The sequence below is a fragment of the Cibotium barometz genome, chromosome 18 (assembly GCF_041138505.1).
Source record: "Cibotium barometz isolate CiBa-2024 chromosome 18, ASM4113850v1, whole genome shotgun sequence".
Classification (NCBI taxonomy): Eukaryota; Viridiplantae; Streptophyta; class Polypodiopsida; order Cyatheales; family Cibotiaceae; genus Cibotium; species Cibotium barometz.
In genome coordinates, this window is record NC_141063.1 from 42,916,626 (window position 1) to 42,929,842 (window position 13,217).

The 13,217-nt window shown below is 42.6% G+C and overlaps 1 protein-coding gene across 5 annotated transcripts; it reads right to left on the reverse strand.

Annotated features, from left to right (window-relative positions):
* Positions 1-5,622: 5,622 nt before the first annotated feature.
* LOC147629380 (zinc finger CCCH domain-containing protein 30-like) lies at positions 5,623-10,058 on the reverse strand. Of its 5 annotated transcripts, none has more exons than XM_086812614.1 (3): positions 9,672-10,049; positions 8,830-8,887; positions 5,623-8,640 (listed from the first exon to the last, which is right to left on the reverse strand). In XM_086812614.1, exon 3 carries the CDS (start codon positions 8,605-8,607, stop codon positions 6,211-6,213), a length of 2,397 nt encoding a protein of 798 aa, XP_086668740.1. In that variant the 5' UTR covers positions 8,608-8,640; positions 8,830-8,887; positions 9,672-10,049; the 3' UTR covers positions 5,623-6,210. The 5 variants fall into 5 exon arrangements, with proteins under 5 accessions (XP_086668740.1, XP_086668741.1, XP_086668737.1 ...); XM_086812615.1 differs by having other exon boundaries at positions 5,623-8,637; positions 9,672-10,040; XM_086812611.1 differs by lacking the exon at positions 8,830-8,887 and having other exon boundaries at positions 9,672-10,058.
* Between the last annotated feature and the right edge of the window lie 3,159 nt (positions 10,059-13,217).

Sequence of the window (13,217 nt, forward strand, 5' to 3'; positions counted from 1 at the left end):
TTTTCTCATCTACATCATGGCTCATTTTTCCGTGCCCCTAGTGCATTTTTTTAATGCACTATTTGTATATACCCACACATGTGTTTCTTTCAAGCATTTTCTAGGTTCCTTGGATTCTTCTTACTTCATTTTTTTTTTATTTTTTTTCATAGGCTCTTTGGCACCCTCAATTCTTCCTTGATGGTTCAAGCTTACATACCTTTTTTTGGGCATGTTTTGGGTTTTTTATGTTTGTGTTTTTGGGCACCCTATATACATAGCATAGCTATGCTTTTCTTAGGTTTTTTTCGTACACACCCGGGGCCCACTCAAGTGGGTGGAGCCGATTTCCCCTTCCAACAATTAGCCAATTATCATGGTCGGGCAAGGGCCACGTTCCATCGGGCAAGAGCCACAAATTAGGCATCCCCCATGACCACCGCGATGAGTCGAGCGCTAGAACAACGGAGGGGTCTCGTATGGATCCTCCTATCTCGGGTGATCCACCACCCGAGGAGGAGGAGTCACTCGAGTATTCAAGGGGCAAGAGCCCGAGCAACCAAACACATCAAGCGAGCATAGGTGTCCCTTTATAACATGAGAGAGCCTAGTGGGACTTGAACTCATAACCTAGAGGTTACAAGTCACAAGCTTGACCACTGCACTAACTCAGTTGGGACGCTTTTCTTAGGTTTCTACAGCCACTCTCAACCTTCTTCAAAGAAGCTTTTTGTGGCCAAAGTTTGAGCCAAAAGTTTGATCTCAAAAGGTTTTCCTTTATGGCAAAAAACTATGGCCCAAAAATCATAAAAGAACTTTTATTTTCTATTTGTATATACCCACACATGTTAGAAGCTTTTTATGGCCAAAGTTTGAGCCAAAAGTTTGATCTCAAAAGGTTTTCCTTCATGGCAAAAAACTATGGCCCAAAAATCATAAAAGAACTTTTGTTTTCTATTTGTATATACCCACACATGTTTCTTTCAAGCATTTTCTAGGTTCCTTGGATTCTTCTTACTTCATTTTATTTTTATTTTTTTCATAGGCTCTTTGGCACCCTCAATTCTTCCTGGATGGTTCAAGCTTACATACCTTTTGGGCATGTTTTGGGTTTTTTATGTTTGGGTTTTTGGGCACCCTACATACATAGCATAGCTATGCTTTTCTTAGGTTTCTACAGCCACTCTAAACCTTCTTCAAAGAAGCTTTTTATGGCCAAAGTTTGAGCCAAAAGTTTGATCTCAAAAGGTTTTCCTTCATGGCAAAAAACTATGGCCCAAAAATTATAAAAGAACTTTTGTTTTTGGGCACAAAGGGCAACAAAGAAAGTTGGAGATTGGGAGTGCATAGTCAGTTGCCACGTGACTTAGAAAGTGGGTAGAAAAATCCCACATGCAGAAATGGGATGCAACAAGACTGCGATAAATATGCAAAAGCAACGTCCTGTATGTCCACGAGTATGGAGAGAAGGTCTCTGTCGTGGACACCCGTTGCAACATGGACACCTGCTGGTCCCTCCTCTGTCGGTTGCTGGAGATTGAGCCATCGTCAGAGCTGGTCGCCAACAGCACCTATTCCTCACTGCTATTGTGAGGGATGTTGCAAGTGTCCATGTTACAGGTGTCCACGGCTGTCTACTACAATCTAAGCTTGCCATTGGAGAGAACAATTGCCAAGGGCCATCCATGACTATGGCCATGGAGTAAGCCATGGCTCAAGCCCGCCATAACCTGGGTTGCCTGCAATGGGAAGTAGCACTTATTAGGTTTCTTTGTCTTCTTAGCCCGTGGGAATGGCCCCTTATTTGGAAATCTTCTTGAAATGGGGGGCAATTGTTCTCTCCAATGGCAAGCTTAGATTGCAGTAGACAGCCATGGACACCTACAACATCCCTCACAATAGTAGTGAGAGGAATAGGTGCCGTTGGCGACCAACTCTGACGATGGCTCACCGACAGAGGAGGGACCAGCAGGTGTCCACAATGGCCCTTGGTAGTGGTGAGCTTTTTTGTTGTCATAGCCATTGTATCATGATTATGGTGATGATGGCTGTCTACTGCAATCTAAGCTCGCCATTGGAGAGAACAATTGTCCCCCATTTCAAGAAGATTTCCAAATAAGGGGCCATTCCCACGGGCCAAGAAGACAAAGAAACCTAATAAGTGCTACTTTCCATTGCAAGCAACCCAGGTTATGGCGGGCTTGAGCCATGGCTTACTCCATGGCCATAGTCATGGCCCTTGGTAGTGGTGAGCTTTTTGGTTGTCATAGCCATTGTATCATGATCATGGTGATGATGGCTGTCTACTGCAATCTAAGCTTGCCATTGGAGAGGACAATTACCTCCCATTTCAAGAAGATTTCCAAATAAGGGGCCATTCCCGCGGGCCAAGAAGATAAAGAAACCTAATAAGTGCTACTTTCCATTGCACGCAACCCAAGATAAGAGAAAAAGCGAGAAGGAAAATGAATTTAGAAAGAGGACACTTGTCAAACATGCATAAGTTCCACACATCTTGTCTATTTCTTTTACCATGCTTACCCAACCATCACTCATCACTTGCACAAATGGAGACGAAAGAAAGTGGCAATCTAGATTTAGTCTCATTAGCCTAGGATTAAGAAAAGCATGAGAGATTAGCCTAGGATTAGAACATGAAGAGAAAGTAAAGGCTTGTGTAGTCTTGATTATCAGAAGGTATCCAAAAGTATGGTGTATGTGACCTATATACATGACCCCCATTTCACACTATCATAAGTGATGTCCATGGGCATGTCAATTGGCCTTAGGCCCATTATTCATATGAGACCATTTCACTTTGTTACAAACCATCCCCACCCAAAAGGTTTTATCCTCGAAACTATTGATATGTACAATTACAACTGGATGGAGTATATGTCAATGGACTCATGTATATCTTGAAGCTTATGCTTTTACCATGTATGGGATATCAAAATCACATGTATATACCTCCAAAAGGTATAGAGTTGTCAACAGTGAATTTACAACAATTTCCAGCAAGTTAATTCACTATTCATGACCCTCGTTGGACTTCCAAAATGCATCCAACAACCCTTCAAATCCTTCCAATGTAGAGGCGGGTTGCCAAGAAGCTTCTTTCTTAGGTAGCCCTCGCCATTTGATCAAGTACTCCACTACTGTACGGTTGCAAAGAACTCTTTTCTCTTGTACCTAAAATTGCTTCCGGCACATACTCAATTATTCCCTCCTCATCCACTCGAGGCAATTCATCTTGCACAAATACCTCCGGCCCAAGGTAAGCTTTGAGATGTGATACATGGAACACATCATAAATCTTTGAGATTGATGGAAGTGCCAATTGATAAGCAACTTCACCAGCATGCCTCTCCACCTTGTGTGGCCCATAGTAGCGATAAGCTAGCTTGGTATTTGTCGTGCCCTTGAGAGAACCATATCTTGTCTTGGGAATCCTTAATCACCCTCCATGAATTCCAATGGCCTCCAATGAGCATTAGCATAATGCCTCATCCTTTCTTGAGCTTACTTCATATTAGCTTTGCATTGTTGCAAGAGTGCATCCAACTTTTCCATCTCCTCTTTTGCATTAGGATTCACCCCTTCTTGCTTTTGAACCATCATTGGCATTTTCACTTTATACCGATAAAGTGCCTCAAAAGGTGACATGTCAATGCTCTCATGATGTATGCTATTATGAACAAACTTTACAAGCGACAACCACTCATCCTAAACACCTTGCATATCATGACAATAGTGCCTTAAGTTTCCACCCACTTGTTTACCCTCTCAGTTTGCCCGTCAATTTTGGGATGATATACAGTGCTAGGTGTCAAAACAGTCCCCATGATATCAAACAATGTCCTCCAAAACGAACTCATAAACTTCACATCTCGGTCACTAACACATGATCCCCATTTCACACTATCATAAGTGTTGTCCATGGGCATGGTCAATTGGCCTTGGACCCATATTCATATGAGACCATTCCACTTTATTACGCGACACCATTCCCACCCATACCTTGTCCATGCACATTTCTTTAGCAAGTAAATGAGCACTTGACACATGTTGAACATACACACATTCCTTTTACATTCACCTTACAAAAGACACCACACCCCATTATTTTTACTGCTTATAAATTGATAAGATGCTAATATCATGCCAAGATGTGATAGTGAGCTATGGTTGAGCTTGGGTTTTAAGAGAGAGAGTGAGAATTAGGATTTAGTTTATGCCCATTAGAGCCCTCATCTTTGTACATACACATATGATAAGAGCGTTTCTTCTCTAATTGTTCGCGTAATGTTAGGCCATGTGAGACCCTTGTTTTGATGTATGCTTGGTTATGTGTGAAGATTAATCTATGTGTGTTCAAGTGATGATGGAGGTTATTATGAGTGATTTAGCATGGTGTACATGCTCGTGAATGTGATAATCATCTCTCCCTCTAATTCCAAAGCTATATATATATCTCTATTATAGATGCTTATCTATGCTATTATCTTATCTAAGGAAGGAGCTCTTTCTCCTTGAGTACACATGTATTATGTAATTTATTTTCCAACTATTGTTGATAGTACCTGTACTTCTTCCTCACAAGGGAGTTTCCGAAGCTTTCAAGATTGTCCATAGAGACAACCTTCACTTCCCCAACCTCCCACAACGGAACCGACAGAGCTTCTCAGCTCCCAATGCCTTGATGATGATGTCTGCATTCTGCTTGTCAGTGCTAAGACTTTTTCCCTAATGAAATGATAATGAACCTCAATGTGCTTAGTCTGCACATGATACATTGGATTCTTGGCCAACTGTATGCTCTACTAAGATTGCTACCTCACATGCTGCAATTGCAACACCCTTGTATTCTACCTCTGTACTCGACAAGGAGACCGTAAACTATTTCTTGTTGCTCCAAGTCACAACACTACTCCCAAACAAGAACCACTAGTAGATCTCATGTCAGAGATACTACCAATCCCAATCCACATCTACGTAAGCATACAACTCCAATGCTACATTTACTCATAAACAACGCATAATCAAGTGTAGACTTCACATAGCGCAATGTGCGCCTCACGGCATCCAAATCTGGTTTCCGACGAGCTTGGATAAACTGACTCTCCAACCCAACAATGTAACTCATGTCTAGCCTCTTGATTGTCATGTATATATACATAGTTGCATTCTCCAACACATCACATACATGGACACTCAGCTTGCCATTTTGATCTAATGGCATAAAAATAGGCTTACAACCAACCATACCGTACTTCGACAAAATATCCAATGCACATTGCTTGTGACAACCATATACCCTCAACCGTCCTAGTCACTTCAATGTCAAGAAACTATCTCAGCTCACCTAAATCCTTCATTTCAAATTTCTGCTTGAGAAGACTTTTTACATGCACTACTTCATCTTCATTGTCACCCCCAACAATCAAGGCATCCACATAAATGTTAATGACTACTATGCCCTTATCACTTTTACGCACATAAAGATATAGACTACTTCCGCATCCCAAGTAGTGCTTGGGTATCAGAATCAATTTGCTTTCTGTTCTAGATCAACAATCCCTGCAATGAAAATATAAGCTAATCCAAAAGCCTGCTCCAATGCCACCAGTTCATAAATGTTCAGGCTGTTAAGTGGAAATGTCTATTAAAAATGTTATGACTCATATTGGCTATCCTCTATATACAATTAAAATGAGCAGACTGAGGTTTAATAAAGTAAAGCTGAAAACTGGTTACACTGCTGCTTAGCAGCAAATCTGCTTCAATTAACCAACCACCACAGGAATCCCCCCACCAGGTTGCTCCTATCAGAGGTAAGGACTCCTCCATGATGACATATTTTCAGCTCATTTAATGAAATTCTAGAATCTTAGTTTCAAAGTAACCACCTGTCCCCATACCTAAACTGTGGCAGAATGATCACTCACATTCCCATAAATTAGTGTCCCTGCTGCTGGTAATTGAAAAGTCCAAAAAAAAAAGGCTTATTGATTTTTTCTTCCCAAAAATCACTGATATTTAGCGGCACTGAATCCAATTCCAGATCCTCCCGCAAAGAACTCTTATCCCCTGGGTTAGATATGGTTCCATTTGGTATTCAACCTTGGAAAATAGTATGCTGAAAAAAGTGGCTAATAGCACTTATTCTAAGAAATTTCAGAGAGAGAGGGAGACCCACCCCATCACCCACCAAATGACAATCCAAACTGATCAAGCAACGATTTGATCCAAGTGCATGTTCTCAATCCAGGACCCTAACATGGAATGATCAGCAGGATCACTCTGTACACTGGGAGAACCATCTCCGGGGAGCACAGTTGCACCATCATCAGTCTCTGGTGACCCTTCCTTCACAAGCTTTCGAACCCACGACAAATCTGGCTCATCATTTTTTTTAAATCCAAATGAGGCCGATTTTCTGAACTTGGATAGATCGTCTCCATGAACACCCCACTCTGGCTTTCCAGTGGGAGAGCCCCAATCAGACCATGACAAACCAGCTCCCAGATCTCGAAAACTTTGACTTCTGTTGTTGCACTGCACAAAGGCTGCTGCTCGTGCAGCCACTGCTGAAGGAAATAAAGAATCCCCACTACTACCCTGCTTGTCCACATCTGACCCTCCAAGGGCAGACAGGTGGCCAAGGCTGAATGGTGACATCTGTGTTGGAGAACACAAAAGAGGAGAGCCTTGTAGCTCAGATTCCAAAGGTGCCTGCTGCAGTTGTAACTGCATTTGGGCCTGTACCTCACTTTGCAGCTGGGTTTGTAAGAGTGAAGATTTGTGCAACTGCATAGATGATTTAATGGGAGATAAAAGAGCTGAATCTTGCACCCTTGACCTTGGAGATGACATCATATCTGATGCAAACAAGTCCTCAAGATTGGTAGGTGCAACTGTGAGACCCAAGCTCCTATATTTACTTGCTCGAGAAGAAGTGGTTCCACATGCAGAAGCTGCAACAGCAGCATTTAATCTGGCTTGAGTAGAAAGAACTTGAGATGAAAGAGATGTAAATTCACTCATTGAATGTCCACCAAAATCTGGTGCCCTTTCCAAGTCCTCTAAAGAAATATCCCTGGCACTTAACGCAGCCCTCAGCCTACTTGAGTGCAAGCCAACTCCCGGAAGATGTAAGGCAGGCATATTTAATTGAGACCAAGTGCTAGGAAGAGAGTTAGCTGACGGAGCCGAGGGAGACATTGGAGGTGTTACAAGACACCCCTGCTGGTGTGCAGGATTTGATGATGAAAAAGGACTCAGCAATAGAACTGATGATGGAGAACCTGGGGCAAGGGGTGGGCTCATAGCAGCCATGTCCAGAGAAGCTGTAGTCCTTGGAGATGGGAGAGCAGAACCAGTTGAGACATACAGCGGCCGAAGTTCTTCAGTTGTATGAGCAAAAAAGCAAACTCTTCTTGCACATCCTGTACCATCCTTGCAGAGGCGAGTTCGATATTGGGCAGGATGCAACCAGCACTCAAATACCCCATGTGCATACTCACAAGCATCACCGTGACTGCAAGCACCCTTCCGAAAATCTGGGCATGGAACGCAACTGTAATGATACCTTCTTGGATCTCTCCTGCGAGCATTCTCACCTGGATGAACAAATGGGCACTCTGTCCAATCATGTGAATAAGCTCTTGAACAAGGACGCACTTTGAAAGAAAACATACGAAACTCATCTGATGTGTACATACTGTTCTTGATGTCAGGAATAGATGGATCAACAGGATACTCTTTAACCTTTTCAACGGTCTCTCTGAGGACCTTCACAGCAGCTGTGTCAAATGACTTGGGTGATGAGGAAGGGGACGGTGACAACACCGGCGACTGACAACAACCCCCTGGGGATACAGATGAAGAAGTTGCTGAAGAAAAAACAATCGGTAGAACTCCCCCATCACCTGCTGCATCTAAGCCCACCCCATTACACCCAAATTCACCATCTTCAGTGAACGCAAAGACTCCAGAATCCAATCCTTCAGGCACATCTAGGAACATGGACCGCATTGGCTTCACGGCTTTTAAAAGTCTTTCCAGCTCTGCCTTCACATGGGTGTGCCTAGGAAATTTTGCAATCACATCAGCAGGCCGTCTCCCTTGAGCATCAAGGGCATTCAAATCAGCCCCATTGTCAAGCAGCAAATTTACAGTCAATACTGCAAGCACCGAACCACCAGCAGCCGCACAATGCAAAGCTGAGCTTCCATCACTGCCACACTTTTGATTTATATCTCCTCCAAAAGAAGAATAGCATTTTAAGATATACATTAGGACATCCACACTTCCATACAAAGCTGCAACCATGATTGGAGTCCTTTGCTCCACTACCATTTGAGATGTCCCATTCTGTCTGCAGTACCAGCTCCCGACCACATCCAGCTTGGTTTTACCCTCTTCTACAGCCTGCCGAAACCCCTCCAAGTCATTATTGGAAGCAAGTTCTAGTAAGAAAGAACTGGCCAGGATTGCATCTGCATTCATGGCTTCCATGTCTGAAGCCAATCCAAAACTTAAATCTCCAAGAGAAGTTGAAACCTCTCCATCCTGAGAAGAGCCACCAGAGGAGACTGTGTTTGACTGTTCAGGCCCTTCACACATCCTTCCGTTCGTCTTAGTTGCACCAGCGAGCTACTAAATGAAAGCAATTCAAGATGTATGCAAACAGAAAAATATGTAAGTTTTCAAGGTGACCATAGTTGATAGAAACTTGATAGCAAAATGTGAGTCAAGAATACATAACATACACAGACCATAAAGCACAATAAAACCAGCCTGCAAAAACTTGTGCGATAATACACTACAAAACAAACCATTTTCTACCTTTTCAATTTAAAAACCAGATTCACAGCTGTCTCCGGACCCCCGCCTCATTTTGGACCTGTACATTAAAAATAAGACCATGACCTTAATTTCCACAAGCCCCCTTGCCTATCTCTTGTGCTCCACCAAAATCTATTTACTTTTCCACTCACAACACTTTCTTTGACCACAAAAAAATGGGTGTAATACAGGAGATGGTGGTATACACTAATCATAATCTGTATAGATAGAGGAGGTAAGCAAACAAGACATCAAAGCATAATATTAATCTAGCGTCACATACTTACACAAATTTTTTTTTTTAAGACTTGTTTTGAAAGCATGATCAAGTGGCACAGAAACCATACACATATGACCACATAATATGTAAAATATAAACATCTTCTTGCCAGAGCCTGTAGCTAAACGTCTTCATGTTTTTATCAAAACATAAGGAAGACACAACCAATAAACCAAAGTCTGTGGAACATGGAACCAGGAGCTAGCATACAAGTCAACAACCACTAGCACAAGCACTCTTGCCACAATTTATGTCCAACACAAGCATACAAAATGAGACCGTCTAGAGACTAGCACAAACACTAGAACCACAACTTATTTCTGTCAATCCAGACGCTAACACCAGCCAACACTCCTCAAAATTTATGTTGAAGAAAACGCTAGGGTAAGAACCGCGTGAGAGCCAAAGGCTAATCACAAGCCGATCACGCTTGGCAGGAGCCCGAGGGCTGGCTGTACAGGAGGTAGCACGGCCGACATGGATCATAGACTTCTAGGCCTATTTGACAACACAAATGAATTGATAAAAGAATTTTTTTTAATGACCTCAAGAAGAGGCTAACCTGGCCCAAAGATAGAGCCGATGATCTTTCTGGCTATGGCAGAGGCAGAACTTTCCTTTCCTCCTCCTCTGTCCTCTTCTTTCAGGCTATGGCGGGGCAGAGCTTTTTTTTTTCCTCCTTTTTAGAGAAGAGGTTTCTTCTTTTACTCCTTGTCCTTTGTAGCTGCGAGCAGAGGCAAATCTTTCCTCCTCCTTTCTGGCAGGCCTTTCTTGTTCGCCCTAGCTATGGCTATTATGGCGACGTGCGCTCCTTCTCTGTCTGTGATGGCACCTGCCCGAACATCCTGCAAGGAAGACGAACACTTCCCCCTCCTTTTCCCGTCTTTCCAGATGACAAGTAAAATACGAAAACACAAGTGAAGTGAAAACCCTCCGCATGCCCAACGTCCGCGTGCCGCGCCCCTTTCCGTCCTACGGTCCACCTGACACAGAAATGCTGTCTGACGGCTACCATCTCTCTGCCGTTTGCTGGGCCGTTAACTTTAACGCTTTCCCACCGTCACCCGGTCAAACCTTCTAACATTAAAACATCTGGTCAGAATTTAGAATGCTGTCCTTTAAAAATGAACTTTGATATATAAATATCTCATCTTTCTATAATGTGTTATTAATTTGGTTGACCTTACCTTAATTAGTGAAATTGGTGTGATTGTGGCACCATATTGATGAATCCCTCTTCCATTTTATAGCGAAAAAGAAATATTAGTATCTCACCTGATCTATAATTTCTTAGTTTAAGCGGATAATTTCTAAATTCTACCTTTTTTGTTAATCTTGTAAGAGAAAATATTTGTTCAAACATTGATAATTACATTAAGTTTGTAACCCTCCCCTCCACCTAATCAAAGTTTGACAAAAATAGGACAACCTTAATGGGAAGCGTGATTTTAAAAAAATTATGACGGAGTAGCCGAGCAACAAATGGGGTCATGAGGGTGCTCATTGCAAAGGTCAAGGCCAAATCTGATAAGAAATTTGAATATTACAACCAAAAGTTGATTTGCAGTGAGGTTTTAAAGAAATTTTTTTAGACGATATAAAGATGCCGGGAAGTGTGGGAGCTAATAAGAACCTTGCTTGAGCCTTGAAATTGTATATTGCTCTCATTTAGGCCAAACATGTGTGTTTGGACACCCTAATGTGAAAAAGAAGCAACGGAAGGTTTAAAATAAAGTCAAATAACATTCGCCTTAATAAATGAATTAAATTTTACGGATAAATGAGAAAATGGAAGCTTAAGTCGTGGCCTCTAATGCAACCAACTCCCTCACACTTGGCATTATATACATGAGATAGACTCTCTAGCTTATATATACGAGTGGCCAGACCCGCCTTCAGCGAGTTGATTGCCCTTCTCTCTCTCTCTCTCTCTCTCTCTCTCTCTCTCTCTCTCTCTCTCTCTCTTCTTTCTCCTCTCTTTTCCCCCCTTTAAAAAAGACACATTAATAAAATAAAATACCTTTTAAAAAAATCTCTCTGTGCCTCTCTCTCTCTCTCTCTCTCTCTCTCTCTCTCTCTCTCTCTCTCTCTCTCTCTCTCTCTCTTGCTCTTTCTAACCCTCTCTTTCTCTCTCTAACTCACTCTATCTCTCTAGCTCTCTCTTTCTACCTTACTCTATGTAACTCTCTCTCTCTACCACTCTCTCTCTAACTCTCTTACTTTCTCTAATTGTCTCTATTTCTGTCAAACTGGCCAACTCTCTCTACCACACGCTCAATGTACTACACTCAAATGTCACAGCCAGTGACCTCAATGTGCATACATACACCCAATCGCAACTGTTGGCCTCCTTTGTAGCACACACAATGTCTACACAACCAATCTGTCTTTTTGCAGTTCTTAAAATAGAGTTCTACATAAAATCGATGACTTGCCCGCATTGCTCGAAATTGGCTGCTTTCTAAAAAACGGAGGTCCTAACGCGCCTGAAACGCGTTTTTGGGTCGAAAAATAAGTCCGATAGGACAATATAGTTTCCCTATAGCTTTACTCCCGCGCGAAGAAAGCTCCTCAATCAGAGATCGTTTGCCGGTGCCTCCCGTAGAGCTCCCGAACAAGGGTGTAGTCGCCAACACAAATAGAGAAGAGTAGATGAAGCTCTTACCCTCGTATCGCTTCCTGTGCTTCTCTTGCTTGCAGCTCAGCCCTTAGCATGAACCAGGCTCTGATACCATGAAAAGATGTAGGGGAGAAGAGAGCTTGAGCTCTTGCAAGCACATACACACTCACAAAACCCTAAAAGAGAACACACAAGGTGAGAGGCTGAAAATCTTCTTCTTCTTCACACAACACTCAACACACCATATACAAAGATAAGAGTACACACAATATGAAAAGGTACTCAACCAAATACATACTAGGGTTCTCTATAGTGTGAACCCAACTAAATGAGCTGGCGCTATAACTATGCCAGTCTCTAGAATGATTGTCACACAGCTTGTCATCTCACTGGCCACATATCACCCATGATCTCACCAACCAGGCCAGTGGTGTAAGTGTGGGGCCTATCCCCCATGCAGGTCATCAGTGTCCACCGCCTCACTAGATGAGCTCGATATCTCAACATCCCCTGCCTAGGGGTTAGCTCCATAGGTTGTATGATGATGATGGTTCCACTTTATATCATATTGCTAGGATTTGACATTCTCCGCTCATAGTGCTAGTCTTTGTTTTCATTTGTACCATGATGAGATTACATGGGCACTATTGTATCACTTTTGGTCTCTTAGACCCACTGGGCATTTTGGTCTCTTAGACCCATTGGGCCTTTTGAAGACGTTTAATATAACTCTCTCTCTCTCTCTCTCTCTCTCTCTCTCTATATATATATATATATATATATATATATATATATATATATATACACATAGGATTATCTTATGCAATCAAAGCTTGGAAAATACTGTAAAACATCATGATGAACATCTAGTAAGTACATAAGCAACCAAGATTGCTGAGTTTGAGAAATGTATGTAAGACATGGCTATTGTCAAAAGTGAAGTGCAAGAGAAGATGAGTGTTGCAAATAATGTATGCACAAATGTGGCAAGAGCAATTCATGTAATCAAGGAGGATGTTGCTAATCTCAAAGGTGGTCAAGTGAAATATAATGATATGTTAAATGTATCTCAAATGGCACATGTTGATAATATTGTGTGCAAGTGGTACGCCATGGGTGTGGCCCAATGGTGTTGCACATCCATTGTGCGTGGGAAGGCCTCCTCAAATGTAGATGCAGAGGAATGGCAAGACAATTTAAAGAGGTCAAAGAATCTTGTGATTCAAGGGCTGAAAGAGAAAGAGAATGTCACGTAGGCTATAACGCCTGTGTGACTGAGACGGGGGCAGACCGGATGGCCATGTCCGGGGTTCAGTGGGAGAGGACGCCCATGCGGAGTCATGGGCGGCCAGGCTAGTGTGGATGGCAGGCCACACACTATATTGCCTGGGGGATAAGGGGCAATCCTCATTCTTCCTCTATGGCTGGGTGGTGAGCCAGAGGCCGTCCCCTCCTGTGGTAACGCCCGTAGCGGCGTTACAGGTATCT

Bases quoted from the DNA above. Each gene is read 5' to 3' on its own strand.
- LOC147629380 (XM_086812611.1), bottom strand. From the start codon at position 8,607: ATGTGTGAAGGGCCTGAACAGTCAAACACAGTCTCCTCTGGTGGCTCT.